Source organism: Salmo salar, chromosome 25 (genome assembly GCF_965601325.2).
Source record: "Salmo salar chromosome 25, fSalSal1, whole genome shotgun sequence".
NCBI lineage: Eukaryota > Metazoa > Chordata > Actinopteri > Salmoniformes > Salmonidae > Salmo > Salmo salar.
Window position 1 is genome coordinate 30,840,001 of NC_138315.1, and position 22,500 is coordinate 30,862,500.

Below are 22,500 nucleotides of genomic sequence, written 5' to 3' on the forward strand. Positions count from 1 at the left end.
CTCTCTCTCTCTGCCTCATCTCACTCTGTGTACTGTATTGTTGGGTAACAGTCTCTCTCTGCCTCATCTAACTCTGTGTACTGTAGTGTTGGGTAACAGTCTCTCTCTCTCTCTCTCTCTGCCTCATCTCACTCTGTGTACTGTATTGTTGGGTAACAGTCTCTCTGTCTCTCTCTCTCTCTCTCAGCCTCATCTCACTCTGTGTACTGTAGTGTTGGGTAACAGTCTCTCTGTCTCTCTCTCTGTCTCTCTCTGTCTCATCTCACTCTGTGTACTGTAGTGTTGGGTAACAGTCTCTCTGTCTCTCTCTCTGTCTCTCTCTGTCTCATCTCACTCTGTGTACTGTAGTGTTGGGTAACAGTCTCTCTGTCTCTCTCTCTGTCTCTCTCTGTCTCATCTCACTCTGTGTACTGTAGTGTTGGGTAACAGTCTCTCTGTCTCTCTCTCTCTCTCTGCCTCATCTCACTCTGTGTACTGTAGTGTTGGGTAACAGTCTCTCTGTCTCTCTCTCTCTCTGCCTCATCTCACTCTGTGTACTGTAGTGTTGGGTAACAGTCTCTCTGTCTCTCTCTCTCTGCCTCATCTCCCTCTGTGTACTGTAGTGTTGGGTAACAGTCTCTCTCTCTATTGGTCTGTGTGTACTGAGGGTAAACAGAGTGTGTTACTGATAGAACTGCACCAAGCTGAACTGCAGAAACAGCACACCGGATTATTGTTTGTTATACAACTCACTGTGAGCATTCTGTAAAGCAGAAAGAATACCAACATAGTTTGAATTATACAGTATGGCTTATATTGAAATGTGCAAATATGCCATGTATCACAAGTAGTGCAAGAAGTAGCTTGAAGACACAATAGTGTAATGCCATTGGATATTGATTAACTGTGACTAGCATTGAAAATACACGAACAAACAAAGTCACACAGATTGAAAGAAGACAATCATTCCATTGTTACAAAGAGAAACTTTTGAAATTGTGAGATATCCATCATAATTCCAGGACTATGAATCTAACCACTGGGTATTAATGAGTCCCGTCACTAGGTAGGTGTAGGGAAATGATCTCTGCAGGGGAGAGGGTTCAGATAAAAACCTGGGCATTAATCATGTCAAACACTAATAGCCTCTGCCTCTCTCTCTCTCTCTCTCTCTCTCTCTCTCTCTCTCTCTCTCTCTCTCTCTCTCTCTCTCAGAGAAGAGGGTTATTGAAGACTAGCTATTATTACCACTGATTTTCCTACAGGAGAGATACAAAGAAGAGGGTTATTGAAGACTGATTTTCTTACAGGAGAGATACAGAGAAGAGGGTTATTGAAGACTGATTTTCTTACAGGAGAGATACAGAGAAGTTAACTACAGAGCTGTTACTTTTATTATTGAACCTTTATTTAACTAGGCAAGTCAGTTAAGAACAAATTCATATTTACAATGACGGCCTACTAGTAAAGCACCCCCGGTCAAACCCTGCCCTAACCCAGACGACGCTGGGCCAATTGTGCGCCGCCCTATAGGACTGCCGATCACACCCGGTTGTGATACAGGATCGAACCCAGGTCTGTAGTGAGGCAGTGCCTGCGATGCAGTGCCTTAGACCGCTGCGCCAGATGTAGGATCTTAATTTGTGCCAGTTTGCTACAGCAATAATCCTGCAGCAAAAGAAATGTGAATATTTATATGAATTATAATTATATTTAACAGACATTTTTTGTATGGATTGTTACATTTTTCGTTAGGAAAAATCAAGTCTGACATTTTAAAGTGGAAATTACAAACTTCAGAAGCCTTTTTAAACCTTGAATACACTACAAATTTCTTAGCAACAAAAGAGTGATCAAATTAAGATCCTACATCTGTATTAGGTAAACTCAGCAAAATAAGAAATGTCCCTTTTTCAGGACCCTGTCTTTCAAAGATAATTCGTAAAAATCCAAATAACGTCACAGATCTTCATTGTAGAGGGTATAAACACTATTTCCCATGCTTGTTCAATGAACCATAAACAATTAATGAACATGCACCTGTGGAACGGACGTTAAGACACTAACAGCTTACAGACGGTAGGCAATTAAGGTCACAGTTATGAAAACTTAGGACACTAAAGAGGCCTTTCTACTGACTCTGAAAAACACCAAAAGAAAGATACCTATGGTCCCTGCTCATCTGCGTGAACGTGTCTTAGGCATGCTGCAAGGAGGCATGAGGACTGCAGATGTGGCCATAGCAATAAATTGCAATGTCCGTACTGTGAGACGCCTAAGACAGCGCTACAGGGAGACAGGACGGACAGCAGATCGTCCTCGCAGTGGCAGACCACGTGTAACAACACCCGCACAAGATCGGTACATCCGAACATCACACCTGCGGGACAGGCACAGGATGGCAACAACAACTTCCCGAGTTACACCAGGAACGCACAATCTCTCCATCAGTGCTCAGACTGTCCGCAATAGGCTGAGAGAGGCTGGACTGAGGGCTTGTGGGCCTGTTGTAAGGCAGATCCTCACCAGACATCACCGGCAACAACGTCGCCTATGGGCACAAACCCACCATCGCTGGACCAGACAGGACTGGCAAAAAGTGCACTTCACTGACGAGTCGTGGTTTTGTCTCACCAGGGGTGATGGACGGATTCGCGTTTATCGTCGAAGGAATGAGCGTTACACCAAGACCTGTACTCTGGAGCGAGATCGATTTGAAGGTGGAGGGTCTGTCATGGTCTGGGGCAGTGTGTCACAGCATCATCGGACTGAGCTTGTTGTCATTGCAGGCAATCTCAATGCTGTGCATTACAGGAAGATATCCTCCTCCATCATGTGGTACCCTTCCTGCAGGCTCATCCTGACATGACCCTCCAGCATGACAATGCCACCAGCCATACTGCTCGTTCTGTGTGTGATTTCCTGCAAGACCGGAATGTCAGTGTTCTGCCATGGCCAGCGAAGAGCCCAGATCTCAATCCCATTGAGCGCGTCTGGGACCTGTTGGATCGGAGGGTGAGGGCTAGGGCCATTCCCCCCAGAAATGTCCGGGAACTTGCAGGTGCCTTGGTGGAAGAGTGGGGTAACATCTCACAGCAAGAACTGGCAAATCTGGTGCAGTCCATGAGGAGGAGATGCACTGCGGTACTTAATGCATCTGGTGGCCACACCAGATACTGACTGTTACTTTTGATTTTGACCCCCCCTTTGTTCAGGGACACATTATTAAATGTCTGTTAGGAACATGTCTGTGGAACTTGTTCAGTTTATGTCTCAGTTGTTGAATCTTGTTATGTTCATACAAATATTTACACATGTTAAGTTTGCTGAAAATAAACACCGTTGACAGTGAGAGGACGTTTCTTTTTTTGCTGAGTTTGTAATCGCTAAAAATGAAAGTCCTTGAGAGGGATTATACTAATTACAATATTGCACCAACATCCACATGGACTCATATCTCTTTCTCGCTTTCCCTCCTTCCTCCACCCAGTTCCTCTTTATAAAGCGTATATTAGCTGTGTGACTTTGTCCCCAGCCCATTAGGTCTACCTCAGGCTGCTGTTGTCCATGTTAATGTATTGCAGGTAAATAGGTACTGCTCTACTCTGCATGCAGATAAACACACAGGTTCACTGCAACATCTTACCTCCCTCTCCACAGCCCAGCTGCTGCTCTCAACCTCTCTCACCCCACACACCCCTCTCCCCCTCTGCCCTTTGACCCACATCTGCCACAGCAGGGGCACCAACAGGGTTATAGAGGGTTAGAAAGGGGCAGGAGCAGCAGATGCCCATGCCCACACTGCCCAGGCCCTTCCAAACTGCCCCTAGAGAAAAAACAAACCTGCTGACTGTACCTCACACATATACTAACTAACAACCTGTTAACTCACAGCTAGACATCAGGCACTCTCTTCTGTATTTCAAATCAAATCACATCAAAGTGTATTGGTCACATACACAGTTCAGCAGATGTTATAGCGGGTGCAGTGAAATGCTTGAGTTACTAGCTCCTAACAGTGCAGTAAAAATGTCAGACAAGTACACCAATAATAATCATAAAATATGCCAGGACAATTACAGTTAAAAACCAAAATAACACTGGAAGAGTAATCAAAATGCAATCTATGCGTATATACACCAAAAAGTTCAACTAAGAATGATATGCAAAGCTGTAGATACACTGAGCGTACAAAACATTAGGAACACCTGCTCTTTCCATGACATAGACTGACCAGGTGAATCCAGGTGAATCCAGGTGAAAGCTATGATCCCTTATTGATGTCTCTTGTTAAATCCACTTCAATCAGTGTAGATGAAGGGGAGGAGACAGGTTAAAGAAGGATTTTAAGCCTTGAGACAATTGACATGGATAGTGTATTTGTGCCATTCAGAGGGTAAATGGGCATAACAAAATATTTTTGTTCCTTTGAACGGGGTATGGTAGTAGGTGCCAGGTGCACCGGTTTTTCACACTCAACAGTTTCTCGAGTGTATCAAGAATGGTCCACCACCCAAAGGACATCAAGCCAACTTGACACAACTGCGGGAAGCATTGGAGTCAATATGGGCCAGCATTACTGTGGAACACTTTCGACACCTTGCAGAGTCCATGCTCCGACAAATGTAGGCTTTTCTGAGGGCAAAAGGGCGTGCAACTCAATATTAGGAAGGCGTTCTTAATGTTTTGTACACTCAGTGTATATTACAGTGAGCTATGTCAAGAACCAGTATATAAATATGCGTATGTGTATAAAAAGTGTAACAAAATTGTAATGCGCAGTAGTAGATATAATTAGAATGTGAAGAATACATTATGTTAATACACAGTATAAAATAAACAGTCCAGTGTTTAATGTCTCTGTATACATGGAACAGCTCCACTGGCTTTGTGTGTTTGTGAGTATGTGTGTATGAATGTGTGTGAATATACAGTTGAAGTCGGAAGTTTACTTACACTTAGGTTGAACCACTCCACAAATTTCTTGTTAACAACCTATAGTTTTGGCAAGTTGGTAAGACATCTACTTTGTGCATGACACAAGTAATTTTTGCAACAATTGTTTACAGAGAGATTATTTCACTTATAACCTACTGTATCACAATTCCAGTGGGTCAGAAGTTTACATACACTAAGTTGACTGTGCCTTTAAACAGCTTGGAAAATTCCAGAAAATGACGTCATGGCTTTAGAAGCTTCTGATAGGCTAATTGACATCATTTGAGTCAATTGGAGGTGTACCTGTGGATGTATTTCAAGGCCTACCTTCAAACTCAGTGCCTCTTTGCTTGACATCATGGGAAAATCAAAAGAAATCAGCCAAGACATCAGAAAGAAAATTGTAGACCTCCATAAATCTGGTTCATCCTTGGGAGCAATTTCCAAACGCCTGAAGGTACCACGTTCATCTGTACAAACAATAGTACGCAAGTATAAACACCATGGGACCACGCAGCCGTCATACCACTCAGGAAGGAGACGAGTTCTGTCTCCTAGAGATGAATGTACTTTGGTGTGAAAAGTGCAAATCAATCCCAGAACAACAGTAAAGGACCTTGTGAAGATGCTGGAGGAAACAGGTAGAAAAGTATCTATATCCACAGTAAAACGAGTTCTATATCAACATAACCTGAAAGGCCGCTCAGCAAGGAAGAAGCCACTGCTCCAAAACCGCCATAAAAAAGACAGACTACGGTTTGCAGCTGGACATGGGGACAAAGATCGTACTTTTTGGAGAAATGTCCTCTGGTCTAATGAAACAAAATATAGAACTGTTTGGCCATAATGACCATTGTTAGGTTTGGAGGAATAGGGGGGAGGCTTGCAACCCGAAGACACCATCCCAACCGTGAAGCACGGGGGTGGCAGCATGAAATGAAATGGATGAAATGTATGCATTCATTACTGTAAGTCGCTCTGGATAAGGGGGTCTGCTAAATGACTAAAATGTAAATGTAAAATGTAAATGTTGTGGGGGTGCTTTGCTGCAGGAGGGACTGGTGCACTTCCCAAAATAGATGGCATCATGTGGAAGGGAAAATTATGTGGATATATTGAAGCAACATCTCAAAACATCAGTCAGGAAGTTAAAGCTTGGTCGCAAATGGGTCTTCCAAATGGACAATGACCCCAAGCATACTCCCAAAGTTGTGGCAAAATGGCTTAAGCACAACAAAGTCAAGGTATTGTAGTGGCCATCACAAAGCCCTGACCTCAATCCTATAGAAAATTTGTGGGCAGAACTGAAAAAGTGTGTGAGAGCAAGGAGCCCTACAAACCTAACTCAGTTACTCCAGCTCTGTCAGGAGGAATGGGCCAAAATGTACCCAACTTATTGTGGGAAGCTTGTGGAAGGCTACCCGAAACGTTTGACCCAAGTTAAACAATTTAAAGGCAATGCTACCAAATACTAATTGAGTGTATGTAAACTTCTGATCCACTGGGAATGTGATGAAAGAAATAAAAGCTGAAATAAATCATTCTCTCTACTATTATTCTGACATTTCACATTCTTAAAATAAAGTGGTGATCCTAACTGACCTAAGACAGGGGATTTTTACTTGGATTAAATGTCAGGAATTGTGAAAAACGGAGTTTAAATGTACTTAGCTAAGGTGTATATAAACTTCTGACTTCAACTGTATATGTGAGTACAGGAGTATGCGTGTGTATGAGGTGTGTGTGTGTGTGTGTGTGTGTGTGTGTGTGTGTGTGTGTGTGAGAGTCTATCTTTGTCTCTTGCTACAGGAGTACTACTGTACTTACTACTCTGACTTACTACAGGAGTACTACTTACTACTCTGACTTACTACAGGAGTACTACTTACTACTCTGACTTACTACAGGAGTACTACTTACTACTCTGACTTACTACAGGAGTACTATTTACTACTCTGACTTACTACAGGAGTACTACTTAATACTCTGACTTACTACAGGAGTACTACTTAATACTCTGCCTTACTACAGGAGTACTACTTAATACTCTGACTTACTACACGAGTACTACTTACTATTCTCACTTACTACAGGAGTACTACCGTACTTACTACTCTGACTTACTGCAGAAGAGCGTGGTGGCCAGTATTTGTCTACTGTAGCTAGGATATAAGAGAACTAATCATCATCTCATAACTGATTTCTGTTGGTTGTTCTATGAAGTTCAGCTCCAGGCAGCACATTTGTCTCTCCAGAAAGACAAGTATTATATATCACTAGATAGATATCACATCATCAGTAGACATCACTTCTGACTAGAATGAAGTGAGATGATTTCACACATCGATTTCACACACAAACTCTATGATGAGTAGACATTCTATCAAAACTAACCAAACGGTTCTATCCCAGACAAGAACATTGTTCCTCAAAGTAGATGTCTGTGAGTGAGTGTCGGACTGAGCTAAATCACATTCTATAGGCAGCATGAGGAGAATATTGAATAGCCTACATACTCTTTATGTGTTCCATCTCTCTGTATCTCTGCCTGGTTCTCCCTCTCTTCTCCCTTCCTCTGTCTCAATCTCTCCCTCATCTGTTTCTTTCCCTTCCTCTGTCTCTCCCTCAACTCTTTCCCTCCCTCCCTCCCACTCTGTTTTCCTGGCGGTAGTGTGGCAGCGGTGGTGGGCTATGATCCAATCACCATCTGGCTGCAGCAATCACTCTGTTCTGATTGGTTTTATAATCCAGACAGGATCTCTGATGGACAATCACCCAGCCAGGCAGCAAGCTGCCACAGCATGCCCTGTCACACACACACACACCGCACATTGTACGCACACATACACACGCACGTGCGCACACATGTACACACACACCTATCTATCTATCTATCTCTCTCTCTCTCTCTCGCTCTCTCTCTCTCTCTCTCTGATAACAGGGGAGGTTCCTGTTGAGTCTGTGTGTGTCTCTCAACCTGTCTGATTGACCACCCCGGCCAGAGAACAGAGTGATGAGAGAAGAAGAAGAAGAGAGAAGAGGGTTGATTCAGGTTCAGGTGTGTAGAGGTCTGATGATGAACTAGCTGGGTTATCACAGCACAGCCTATCCCAGTAGATCACTTCAGAGATGAACTGTATGGATGGAGGTCATCAGAGTACAGAGCTGGAGTCATAGTAACACTATAAGGCTATATGGACTGGAACTATATAGACATGGTCATAGCCGGTTGGTCCACAGCAGTGTTATTCAAACTCAATAAAATTGCCTTTTTTTAATTATCTTTCACAAAAACATTTGTATATTGTCCCATACAATAATCTGTACTCATCATTTTTCGTTGGGGTCACGACCCCGACTTTGAATACAACTGTTACATAGGTTTTCAGTGTGATTACAAAACTACAATAGAAACTGACGTAGGTCACTAGTTTGGATCAGTAGTTCTAAGTGTAGAATACACTGCACCAGCTGGAACAGCTCCCCACAAGCTTACAGTGCACAGAACACCAGAGAGAGAAACTAGGAACATATGTATGATGATATTTCACACATAAACACACATCCAGCAGCCCAAACTCAGTCTTTGGTAAGCTGTGATTTAGCTTAGTGACACTGCAATTTCCTCAACATAATATCCAAGCTCAGTCCCAGTAGGCCAGATCACATGCAAACTAAAGGCACAGATTATTATTAGGTTTAATTTCACACACCCCATGAGTGACCATGTCCTGAAACTGAGTTGAGAGAGGAATGGTAAATGTTATATAAAACACCTCTCTCCGGATTTCATCTTCAAACTAAGGGCAACCATAGCATCCATGACAGAGAGGGAGAAGCGTCCATCCAGGTATACGGGTGAAATAGTCTAGCTAGCTATATTTTAAGATATTACACGTTTTTAATTTTGTCAGAAAGTCGTTTTCATTTAAAGTTATAGCCTAATGTTAGCTAGCTAACATTGAACCTGGTTGATTACCTACCTGCAGATTCATATAGGGTAGTAACGTTATGAGTTGGGATTATGGTTCATTGTTTAGCCTGCTAGCTCCGTGTCTAAACAAAAGACTCCACTATGCAAGTAACTATTTCAATAGAATGTTTATGATGTCACTGTCACGTCCTGACCAGTAAAGGGGTTATTTGTTCTTATAGTTTGGTCAGGACGTGGCAGGGGGTATTTGTTTTATGTGGTTCAGGGTGTGTTTGTGTATGTGTTCATGTAGAGGGGGTATTTGGTTTATATGGTTCAGGGTGGTTGTGTATGTAGAGGGGTATTTGATTTATTAGTCCAGGGTTTTGGTTATTGTTCTATGTTAGTTTATTTCTATGTTCAGTCTAGTCATTTGTATTTCTATGTTTAGCTAATTGGTGTTGGGGCCTTCAGTTGGAGGCAGCTGTCTATCGTTGCCTCTGATTGAAGGTCCTATATTTAGGAGTGTGTTTGTCATGGGATTTTGTGGGAGATTGTTTATTGTTTAGCTGTGTGCCTGACGAGACTGTCCAGTTCGTTAGTTTTTTTGTATACGTTGTTTGTGTTTTCCTTCTTCACTAAATAAAAAGAAGATGAGTATACATTTTCCCGCTGCGTTTTGGTCTACACCCTACGACACCCGTGACAGTCACTGCGACAACTGTCGATAGACATAGCTGGTAAATTCGCCAGAGTGCAGAATAACTGACGAATTTACGAACGCTCAACACCCATTGAATATGGCCGGTGTCTGTAAACGTTGCCAAAAAAGCGTCATTAAATTGTTGCCAAATTTCTGCAGCACAGTTTCAGTCACCAACGCTCTGGATAAAATAAAAACAGCCTAACCAGCTCTGCTAGGGCGAGTAAAATGATCAGAGTGACCTGTTCTCTCATTTGTGTCTGTAGCTAGCAAACTAGCAAACATTAGCAAGCTAGCTTGGGTGCTTGACTGCTGTTGTGAGGTCAGAACGCTTGGATCAACCCTACTCCTTGGCCAGTGTGTCCTGTGTGCGCTCCGAACGCTCTGTGAGCGAAACGCTCTGAATTTCCAAATTGACAATCTGACAACACTCTGAGTTTACGAACACCCAGAGCGCACTCTGGCATTCCAGATTAAATTTACGAACACACCCATAGTATAAACCAGCCTTTAGTCTTGAAATCTTTGGTTGTTTAGTACATAGCCTCGCATGTGAATCCTTAAAGAGATGTGTGAAGCTAAAGCTTAAGAGGGTGTGAACGATGCTGAATGGGTGTAGACAAAGCAGAGCTCTCCAGTAGGTGTCAAAAAATTCAAGGGCCATTTTCTCAAAAGAAAGTTTATCAACTTTCAAAGCAGAATTACTTTCCCATTGTTACTCAACTGTAGTGAATGATATACCATTTTCTAGCTGAGTCTACTTTCATCCAATGTAAAAAACACAATTTAAATTTTGCTACATAAGACCGAATCGACCCGGTCGGTCACAAATACAAACAGATAATTTGGTTCTGTGGGAGGTTGAATTAACCATCTTTGAGTAGTGTTTACTGCTCTAGTTCAATTCCTAGTTTAGAGTTAAGAAGTGAGAGAGAACACAGCAACTGAGATGTTGGATTCGTTAGAGGTAGAGACAGAGTGGGAGGGGGGAAGGAGAGAGGGAGCGTTTATGTGATGAGAGGAAATGTATTTTAGAGCTTCCCTCTGGCACCTTCCTGCTCAGTTTAGTCAGCAATACCTCTGACAGAAGTGTGTGTGTGTGAGAGCAGAGACAGGTGTGTCTCAAAAGGTCGCTCTTCTCTTTTTTCAGCAGCTCAGAGGAAACACAGAGCAATGATCTCTCCATCCGTCTTAATTACCACTGTCAGGATTGTCCACGAGAATCCAAATAGGTCAGATCAGGTTTGCAATGAATAATCAGTTCCCCTCTCACCCGCAGGGGGGGGGGGGGGGGGGGGGGGAGGTAACGGGTGAGGATTAACAACCCATGTCCTGTTGTAAATCAAGAAGAGAAGATTCAGGTCTTCCTCTCCAATATTCACCAAAGGAATGTCCTTTGTTTCAAGATACTTTAACACGTTCAAAAGCAAAACTGGAACAATATTTCTAACATAGAACGTGGGGAATGCTCAGAGGCGATCTATAGAACACTAATGTAATTTTGTTTGTTATTTTGTGATGTCATTAAAAATGTTATAAAGGAAATACTGTAACTTGGAAAGTATACCCACTACATGTATGAAGTGTCCATCCTATGCGTTGTGCATGTAATATGAAAAATGATTAAAGTGTTTTTGTTAAGAGAGGGATGTGATTTGAGGAGCTATAAGAGATAATTGCTTTACATAAACTTTGAAAGTAACAAGTCATGCCCCTAAGTGAGGTCAGAGAGCGTGTCAGCCTGACGGAACTGCCCCTTTCGAACTACCTGAATAAATGGTGGGTAAAGAAATGAACATACCAGACCAGAAAAGCGCCAAGCTGCAGCTGCACGTTTAAAGTGGTCTGAACTTTGAATCTCAACAAGAGGTAGAGACGATAAACTCACCTCCCGGACAATCACTGGTATGGCTGATTAGCTGTCCTAAGTAAAGTATCTTCGAAAGAGAATTTATGTCGGACCATCCTACTACTCTGCTCAAACCATTGTATTACGCTACTCTCATCACCCCACTGGGGACCATCGACCCGGCTGGCTAGCCTATCTTCAAAGAAGCATCTTCAGGAGCGAATGGAAGGAAAATCAACTCTGTAGTTCGGTTCAGGACTACATGACAAGTCACCGGATACCGGATAACTACAGAGAAGGACAAAAGTATGAGACTTGTTGGAACCATTTTGGACAATCAGAGCCTTGCAAGCATGCCGCGAAAAGGTCCAACTCCCTTTCCAAGGCGGCCCTGTCCACCGAGAGAGATCCGGTGAACCAAGACATTTCACGTAAATACATTCACGATTTCTTACTCAAAGAGGTCGGTGGTTCGTGTGGAAAGTATATGATTACTGTAAGTGAGAGTAGCTTCTGTCTTTGTCCCTCTCTACCCCCCCATCACTTTTGTAACAAGCAGCCATGTTGTGTCATTCCGCTAGGGACCTGTTTTTAACGTATTATGTGTGTATGTTTATTCTGTGTTACCATTTAATTAGCTAGTAAAAACATCATTAAATCAATTTGTGTAGTACTGAATCATAAGTAAGGTTTTTGCAGATGCAAGGAGGTTACGACAGTTCAGAATGATGATATGATATGAGGTTATGATTAATAAGTTGACTGTTTATAGATGTGATAGGTAAAGACCTAGTTTAATTCGGAGATGGTAACTCTTTAAAGAACCACTCTCGTGGTGCTCCATATCCTGTCTCATCATTACGCACACCTGCCACCATCGTTATGCGCACCTGCGCCTCATGATACTGACCTGGACTCCATCACCTTCCTTATTACCTCCGCTATATGTGTCACTCCCCTTGGTTCTTTCCTCAGGCCTTATTGACTGTTTCATGTTTGTACGCTTTTCGTGTTTCTTGTTTTGTACTATGTTCTATTTATTATTACATTTGCACTCCCTGTACTTCCCAACTTCCAGTGTTCACGCTACAATCTCTCTCTCTTTCGCTCTCAGAACTCTGAATGTTGCCAGAACAACATGCACACGCTTAATTTCCCCATGCTGTAGATCTAGTGAGTATTGGTCTCTCCATCTCTCCATAGCGTGGAGCCAACATAACAGCAGGGGAAATCAACAGTACCATAATGTAATTTCTAAAGTTTTGCCTTTTTTTGGGGGGGGGGGGATGTTGGTAAATTGATAGTCAGAGTAATATCATCGACTCACACTGCCAGATTCTCCCTAACACACAAGTTAGTTGACACACTGTGTTGATGTTCAGCCAAGACCGTTTTCAGGCCTAGGCTTCCTCTCTGTCTTTAGGAGGGGGTTTCTGCAGTGAGCAAGAGAATGGAGGGGTGGAATTGAAGGAAAAAAAGGGAGGGAGAGGAGAAGAGGTGAAAAGGGAGGATAGATATAGAGGGAGTGGAGAAAATGTGGAGCGTGACAGGAGTGACAGGAGGGGAGAGACAGAGGAAGGTGAAGAAACGGAGGGATTTTCTCTCTGCTGACAATGGTCTGGCTCTCAGTAAATCCCAGGATGTGGCTGTCTACAGAAGCCCAAATCCCCTGGCTCAAACACACACGCAGGCGCATGCACGTACACACACCAGCGATAGCCCGTCTGCTCCTGCAGGTACTGTAAGGCTTTGGTTGACTGCCTCAATGGGCTAAATCTAAGCCACAGAAAGACTCTATCAGGGCAGAGAGCTGTGAGAGCACAGACCCTGATCTAACCACAATCATCTGACATCACTGTAATAGGATGGAGGGTGACTTTTTGCTCTGTCACACACACACACACACACACACCACACACACACACACACACACACACACACACACACACACACACACACACACACACACACACACACACACACACACACACACACACACACACACACACACACACACACACACACACACACACACTGTCCCAGAGGTCAGCAGGATAGTTCTGAATGAGGAAGCATGTCCCCTTCACCTCTTGTCAATGACTCCATGGCCTGCTGCCTGCTACGCTCCACTGCAACACAGTCACACACACCTCACCTCACACACCTATCTATCTTCTGCTCCATCTTTCCCACTGCTGCACCCCATACACACATTTCTCTATCCTTCTTTCCCTCTATCTCCATCCCTTTTCCCCACCACTGCATCCCAATCACAGCTCTGTCCCTCTATCCTCTCTCCTTCTCCCTCTATCCTCTCTCTCTATCTCTCCTTCTCTCTCTATCTTCTCTCCTCTCTCTCTATCCTCTCTCATTCTCTCTCTATTCTCTCTCCTCTCTCTCTATCCTCTCTCATTCTCTCTCTATTCTCTCTCCTTCTCTCTCTATCCTCTCTCTCTATCTCTCCTTCTCTCTCTATCTTCTCTCCTCTCTCTCTATCCTCTCTCTATTCTCTCTCCTTCTCCCTCTATCCTCTCTCTCTATCTCTCCTTCTCTCTCTATCTTCTCTCCTCTCTCTCTATCCTCTCTCTATCCTCTCTCCTTCTCCCTCTATCCTCTCTCTCTATCTCTCCTTCTCTCTCTATCTTCTCTCCTCTCTCTCTATCCTCTCTCATTCTCTCTCTATTCTCTCTCCTTCTCCCTCTATCCTCTCTCTCTATCTCTCCTTCTCTCTCTATCTTCTCTCCTCTCTCTCTATCCTCTCTCTATTCTCTCTCCTTCTCCCTCTATCCTCTCTCTCTATCTCTCCTTCTCTCTCTATCTTCTCTCCTCTCTCTCTATCCTCTCTCTATTCTCTCTCCTTCTCTCTCTATCCTCTCTCTATCCTCTCACCTTCTCTCTCTCTATCCTCTCACCTTCTCTCTCTCTATCCTCTCTCCACTCTCTCTATCCTTTCCCCGTCTCTCTCTATCCTCTCTCCTTCTCCCTCTCTATCCTCTCTCTCTCCTCTCTCATTCTCTCTCTATCCTCTCTCCTTCTCTCTCTATCCTCTCTCATTCTCTCTCTATTCTCTCTCTGGCTCTCTCTCTCCTTCTCTCTCTATCCTCTCTCCTTCATCTCTATCCTCTCTCCTCTCTCTATCCTCTCTCCTCTATCACCATCCTCTCTCCTTCTCTCTCCTCTCCTCCTCTCTCTCTATCCCCTCTCCTTCTCTCTCTCTATCATTGGTGTTGCTCTGTGCTTTCCTCTGTCTATTTTCCTACTAGGTTCAGTGTTCTAATTCAAAACCTTTCTCCGTTGTTGAAGTTAGTGTTTTATTAAGAGTAGTGACTAGAACATAGGCAAGGAAAGCAGCACAGCCCTCAGATCAGGTCTATGACTTCAGATGACAGCAGGTGTGTAACAGATCTCTCCCTAGTCAGATTACTCACCCTGTAAGCAGAATCATTGTGTTGAAACTATAGAGTGTAACTCTACAGGGAGAATACATTTCATATTCTCATGTCTCTCTCTCACCAACCGCACCTCCAGAGCAGGATAAATGAAGTGAGACCACAAGTTTGAGGGCAAAGTGAACGTCTGTGTGTGTGAGTGTTTGAGTGTGTGTGTGTGTGTCTATGTGTGTGTGTCCTACATTCTCAGCAGCAGTCATCCGTCAGGCTGGGGAATGAGATTTAGCTCTCCATGGGTGCTGGGACCTTCGACAGACACACACACACACACACACACACACACACACACACAGCCTGTCCGCCTATACCCAGGCAGAGAGACAGATGGTAAAAAGGTCAGGGCCGTAATGCAGGCGTGAGAGCGAGCGGTGGACAGCCTGATAGATGGGCTTTCTCCGTGAGCGGTTGGGCGAGAGACACACACACACACACACTCACAGGGTGATAGATGTGTTTTGTGCGTGAGTGGCTGTGTGCTTCATTCAGACAGCAGACAGCCAATAGGGCAGTAATGACACTCCTCTGTGCTGGGTCTGAATCCAGTTCCAGGTGGGGCAGAGTGGCATCCCTGGCCAGCAGCACCAACAACTGACCGTCCCTGTTATCAGGGTAGGATGAAGGTCAAGCAAATGCAACATTTAGGAACATTATTTATTTATTTAAGGTGACACAATCAGGAGCACTGATGCTTGGGTCTCCACATGACACCTTTTCACTGTCCTCTACGTCAAGGTTTCCCAAACTCTGTCCTAACCCCCCCCCCACCCCCCCACCCCCGGGTGCACATTTAGTTTTTTTCCCTAGCACTACACAGCTGATTCAAATAACCACCTCATCATCAAGCTTTGATTATTTCAATCAGCTGTGTAGTGCTAGGGCAAAAACCAATATGTGCACCCAGGGGGGCCAGGACAGAGTTTGGGAAACCCTGCTGTACATGGCATCGCTAAGCTGCCACGGCGGGCTCTAGCTGCTTTCCAGAGGCAGGGGCAGGTTGTCTGGCCTGCTGAGGTTGCTGAAGAGCTTGACCCAATGGTTTCTGTGATGATTTGTGTATCACACAAACAACCAAACACAACAGCCACAACAAATATGTTAGAACTCCATAATATAGCCATTTTCACAAACATTACACTCACAAGCATTATTTTTGCCTCTGAGTTGTTTTTATTCTGAGTTTTGTTCATTTGTGAATTCCTCCACTCAATCATTAACAGTGGAACGGCCCTGCAGCCTTGTGGTATTACAGAAACTCTACTCTCAGGAGAGTGGACAGAAATAGATTGAATAGAATGTACGATTCCACATTATATATGGTAGCACCATTAAAGTAAGCAAGAACTCATTGTATTTTCCATCAAATCTTTTTCTATGGATGATCTCTCTGCGCCTTTGTTTATGTTTATTTCCGACTCCACTGAAAAGAATCAGGAATCAATTGAATTTATTGACTTGGAAAATATATTGAACTGAAACCCTTAAGATCATTTTTTTTTAAAGAAGAGTCAGCATTTAGCAACTACCAATTTGATAATTTGGTTACATAAACAACAATAGCATTAGGGTATGAATTCTGATCAGTAATTTCACTTGAAAGGCTGAGTGCAACAATTCAGCTTTATCTGACTGAGTATTAAGTGTAGGAATTGGTTGTGTAAGGAAATACAATCCCTTCTCTCAAAACAATCTCTACTGGGTCATACAAAGATATTGGGGGTCAAAGTTCTTGTCAGACTATATGAAGTTAAAATATTTGTTTCATTCAAAAAATGTATTTAATGTACGCATTTGGGGTAAACATGTATGTGACATGTATGTGTATTTTGGATTTATTAACTCCCTATATAGAGTTTTATGATTTGTTTTTGTGGTGGGCGATAGGATTGGTGTACATTTTACAACAAGAAGCATCTCTACGTGACAAAATACTGACCACAAGAGAACTTCAGACAAACATTAACCTGATGATGTTTCTTATCATATGACATTGCAATATGAAAGTTCAGAGTCTACTGAGTCATCAGTTCGTCACCCATACGTATTTTCATTGCCACTTGTTTCCCAACACATCATCTCATGACTAATGTAATTCATTCATTTCTATTGACATTTGAATCAAGTCTACATTTAGTCCATATTTAATCAATCTCTAATTTCACCCCTAATCTGGAAGATAGCGTTCAGATAGAGGTCAGACCCGAATTACATACTTGAAATACAAATAAGTGCATAATAATCAGCTTTTACCTATCAACCAATTCTTCAGCCATTTCATCCCCTATAGATGAAGTAACACCGTAGAATTACAGAGACATTTTCCCAGACACAGATTTAGCTTAGTCCTGGAGTAAAACACATTTTCAAAGCATTCTCTATTTAAAGCCCTTTTAGGGCAGGACTAGGCTTAATATGTGTCTGGGAAACTGTTCCGTAATGTCTAATGTTGTTATGATGACCCTAAAATGGATGGTGTCAGCAGGTCATCTGGGTCCCCATAACGTGTCCCCAGAGTACTGAGGATGTGATGTGGCAGTCGATGTGACAAGAGGACATACAGCAGGACACTCAGTCCTGGACTTTGTTCTTCACTACAATTGCCAGTCCCCTATATATACACACAGCCCTGATACCTGCAGTACACAGTACTACCAGAAACAAGGACACAAGCTCTCTCAAGCAGGTAAGACACTAGCTGCCTCTAGGCATTTTGTAATCACATAGGCTACAATAATATCTGGGATGAGAAACTGACTTTAATATTTCATTCACCAATCGTATTTTCTTCTCCAATTAACAGCATACAGCCCAGTCATGAATGTCTTAGTGCTGCTTGCTCTTACTGTTTTCACTGGTGAGTGGAGAATACGTTTTAATACGTTTTCAGGTTTTCATTCATCAACACTTGGCTATAGTGTTTGTATTTTTGACAGGAAGGAAATTGACAATACTAAATGTAACAGTAGTGTAATATCAATGAAAGGAGTAAATGTATCATCTGAAATACCCTCCAGTTTAGAGTGAAAATGAAATAATCCCCGGCCTCTCGTACAGGGTGCAATGCCAATGGCCTGTGGCAGGACCAGTCTCAGCAACAGCTGGACATGGTGAAAGATGCATTCTGGGACTACGTCGCCAAGGCAACACTCACCGCTGAGGACACCCTACAGAAGATCCGACAGTCAGAGGTGGCACAGGAAGTCAAGTAAGTCTCAATATGTAGAAAATAACACGATATAATGGTGTTTCATAACAACTGTTAAGTAACTAACTACCTGTTTGTTAACCTCAATAACTCTGCCTCTGTATTGACCTTTCTCTCTCTGTCTCCATAGCACCATGGTCTCTGAGAGTGCTGATGCTGTGAACCAGTACACCGTGGCCATGCGTGGTCAGGTGACTCCTCTGACTCAGGACCTGCTGGCAAAGTTTTCCCAGGAGGCCGAGCAGCTTAAGGCTCGTCTGGAGAAGGACCTGAGCACCATGACAGCCAAGCTGCAGCCCTACTCTGACGAGTGGAATGCAGACATCCAGAGGCAGGTGGAGGAGCTGAAAAGGGACATGACCGCCTACGCTGAGGCCCTGGACTCTGACGCCCTGAAGACCACTCTACTCCAGAAGAGTGAGGAGCTGAAGGGAAGCCTGGAGAAGAGTGTGCAGCAGCTGCAGGCCCAGCTGGGCCCCTACACTGAGGAGCTGAAGCAGAAAATGGACCAGAACCTGGAAGAGTTCCAAAAGAGCATGATTCCCCTGACCCAGAGCTTCCAGACACAGCTGACCCAGAGAACTCAGGATCTCCAGCAGAACCTGGCCCCCTATGGAGAGGAGCTGAAGAAGCTGGACCCATTGGCCCAGGACCTGAAGGCCCAACTAGCTGCTCTCTGGGACTCCTTCACCAAGAAGATCCAGTAATCGGACTGGTTTAGGACAGAGTTTGGGAAACCTTGACGTAGAGGACAGTGAAAAGGTGTCATGTGGAGACCCAAGCATCAGTGCTCCTGATTGTGTCACCTTAAATAAATAAATAATGTTCCTAAATGTTGCATTTGCTTGACCTTCATCCTACCCTGATAACAGGGACGGTTTACTGATTAGTCATTTTCCATCAAAGTGCAAAAGGGGCAATATGTAAATTTAGGTACCACTATTATGTTGTTTCACTGTATCAGTTATGGGACTCTCCATCTCCTGATAAAGTTATGTGTGATCTGACGTCTACATGCAGATCTGTGTGTTTGTGTGTGTGTGTGTGTTTGTCTCCATACCGGCAGGCCTCTGGAAGATCTACTGCCTCTCTAATGTGTTAATAGTGTGAACATCAATAATGCAAAAGGCCTAACACTCCACTCTGGAAACACGCTCACTCACTCCCTCACACACTCTGCCAGGGGAGGTAGAAGAAATTGAGAATTTGGAGGTGGAGAATGTGTAAAATACAAAGGCTGTTAAGACACAGGGCTGAATTAAACCGAACATGCCTCAGTAAAGTTCGAAGAGTTTAATAAAAAAATGCGATATATTCATTTTCAGAAATATTGGTAAATTGACATGAAATAAAAATTCATTATGAACAAGATAGAGCTATTCTTTTTCTGTCTTACCATGACATGGGCTAGTGAAAAGACAGACATGACTTAGTTTAAAATATATCGCAAGGTCATTTTATTTTAGAGAGACAAATAATCTTGTTTTGTGGCAAACTGCTATATATCCACCCCAAACAACAGAACTCCAATAGGAAAAGCATCCCGATTGGGTTTTAAACAGTTACATGTAATAAAGTATCAATACATAAATAAATATGAACATAATCCATTTGTCTCATATTGTGCAAATATCACATTGCACATAGTTTTACAAGTTTATTTTCTCGATATACAGTTCCTTGCAAAAGTATTCATCCCCCTTAGCGTTTTTCCTATTTTGTTGCATTACAACCTTTAATTTTATTTGGATTTCATGTAATGGACATACACAAAATATGTGTAAGTGAAATGAAAAAAATTACTTGTTTAAAAAAAAAATACAAAAAAAAAATGGAAAAGTGGTGCGTGCATATGTATTCCCCCCCTTTGCTATGAAGCCCCTAAATAAGATCTGGTGCAACCAATTACCTTCAGAAGTCACATAATTAGTTAAATAAAGTCCACTTGTGTGCAGTCTAAGTGTCACATGATCTCAGTATATATACACCTGTTCCGAAAGGCCTCAGAGTCTGCAACACCGCTAAGCAAGGGGCACCACCAAGGAAGCGGCACTATGAAGACCAAGGAACTCTCCAAACAGGTCAGGGACAAAGTTGAGGAGAAGTACAGATCAGGGTTGGGTTATAAAAAAATATCTGAAACTTTGAACATCCCACTGAGCACCATTAATTCCATTATTAAAAAATGGAAAGAATATGCCACCACAACAAACCTGCCAAACCCCATGGACCAGGCAAGGAGGGCATTAATCAGAAAGGCAACAAAGAGACCAAAGATAACCCTGAAGGAGCTGCAAAGCTCCACAGCGGAGATTGGAGTATCTGTCCATAGGACCATTTTAAGCCGCACACTCCACAGAGCTGGGCTTTACGGAAGAGTGGCCAGAAAAAAGCCATTGCTTAAAGAAAAAAATAAGCAAACACGTTTGGTGTTTGCCAAAAGGCATGTGGGAGACTCCCCAAACATATGGAAGAAGGTACTCTGGTCAGATTAGACAAAAATGTAGCTTTTTGGCCATCAAGGAAAATGCTATGTCTGGCGCAAACCCAACACCTCTCATCACCCCAAGAACACCATCCCCCATGTTTTTCATCGTCAGGGACTGGGAAACTGAATTGAAGGAATGATGGATGGCACTAAATACAGGGAACATTTGAGGGAAACCTGTTTCAGTCTTCCAGAGATTTGAAACTTCCAGAGATTCACCTTCTAGCAGGACAATGACCCTAATTATACTGCTAAAGCAACACTTGAGTGGTTTAAGGGGAAACATTTAAATGTCTTGGAATGGCCTAGACCTCAATCCAGTTGAGAATCTGTGGTATGACTTAAAGATTGCTGTACACCAGCGGAACCCATCCAACTTGAAGAGAGTGCTCCTAATCTCAGTTTGTTACCTGTATAAAAGACACCTGTCCACAGAAGCAATCAATCAATCAGATTCCAAACTCTCCACCATGGCCAAGACCAAAGAGCTCTCCAAGGATGTCAGGGACAAGATTGTAGACCTACACAAGGCTGGAATGGGCTACAAGACCATCGCCAAGCAGCTTGGTGAGAAGGTGACAACATTTGGTGCGATTATTCGCAAATGGAAGAAACACAAAAGAACTGTCAATCTCCCTCGGCCTGGGGCTCCATGCAAGATCTCACCTCGTGGAGTTGCAATGATCATGAGAACGGTGAGGAATCAGCCCAGAACTACACGGGAGGATCTTGTCAATGATCTCAAGGCAGCTGGGACCATAGTCATCAAGAAAACAATTGGTAACACACTACGCCGTGAAGTACTGAAATCCTGCAGCGCCCGCAAGGTCCCCCTGCTCAAGAAAGCACATATACATGCCCATCTGAAGTTTGCCAATGAACATCTGAATGATTCAGAGGACAACTGGTTGAAAGTGTTGTGGTCAGATGAGTCCAAATGGAGCTCTTTGGCATCAACTCAACTCACCGTGTTTGGAGGAGGAGGAATGCTGTCTATGACCCCAAGAACACCATCCCCACCGTCAAACATGGAGGTGGAAACATTATGCTTTGGGAGTGTTTTTCTGCTAAGGGGACAGGACAACTTCACTGCATCAAAGGGATGATGGACGGGGCCATGTACCGTCAAATCTTGGGTGAGAACCTCCTTTCCTCAGCCAGGGCATTGAAAATGGTTCGTGGATGGGTATTCCAGCATGACGATGACCCAAAACACATGGCCAAGGCGACAAAGGAGTGGTTCAAGAAGAAGCACATTAAGGTCCTGGAGTGGCCTAGCCAGTCTCCAGACCTTAATCCCATAGAAAATCTGTGGAGGGAGCTGAAGGTTTGAGTTGCCAAATGTCAGCCTCGAAACCTTAATGACTTGGAGAAGATCTGCAAAGAGGAGTGGGACAAAATCCCTCCTGAGATGTGTGCAAACCTGGTGGCCAGCTACAAGAAACGTCTGACCTCTGTGATTGCCAACAAGGGTTTTGCCACCAAGTACTAAGTCATGTTTTGCAGAGGGGTCAAATACTTATTTCCCTCATTAAAATGCAAATCAATTTATAACATTTTTGACATGCGTTTTTCTGGATTTTTTTGTTGTTATTCTGTCTCTCACTGTTCAAATAAACCTACCATTAAAATTATAGACTGATAATTTCTTTGTCAGTGGGCAAACGTACAAAATCAGCAGGGGATCAAATACTTTTTTCCCTCACTGTATGCACACTCAAGTTTTCTGTTTTTTTAGTGTTATTTCTAGTTTGTTTCACAATAAAAAATATTTTGTATCTTTTCTAAGTGGTAGGCATGTTGTGTAAATCAAATGATACAACCCCCCCCCAAAATCGATTTTAATTTCAGGTTTTAAGACAACAAAATAGGAAAAATGCCAACAGGGATGGATACTTTCGCAAGACCCTGTATCAAGGGAAGCTTTTTTGATTATATACACTCAAGTTTTGAGTTTTAATGTCACGTGCACAAGTACA

The 22,500-nt window shown here is 43.1% G+C and overlaps 2 protein-coding genes across 2 annotated transcripts in view; one reads left to right on the plus strand and one right to left on the minus strand.

Moving 5' to 3' along the window:
• Positions 1-22,500, minus strand: part of LOC106586540 (ephrin type-A receptor 6) — a 255,977-nt gene that overhangs the window by 37,337 nt on the left and 196,140 nt on the right. The window lies entirely within an intron of this gene.
• Positions 17,369-19,040, plus strand: LOC106586541 (uncharacterized). Its single transcript, XM_014173948.3, has 4 exons — positions 17,369-17,511; positions 17,629-17,682; positions 17,883-18,033; positions 18,164-19,040. Exons 2-4 carry the CDS (start codon positions 17,643-17,645, stop codon positions 18,738-18,740), a joined length of 768 nt encoding a protein of 255 aa, XP_014029423.1. The 5' UTR covers positions 17,369-17,511; positions 17,629-17,642; the 3' UTR covers positions 18,741-19,040.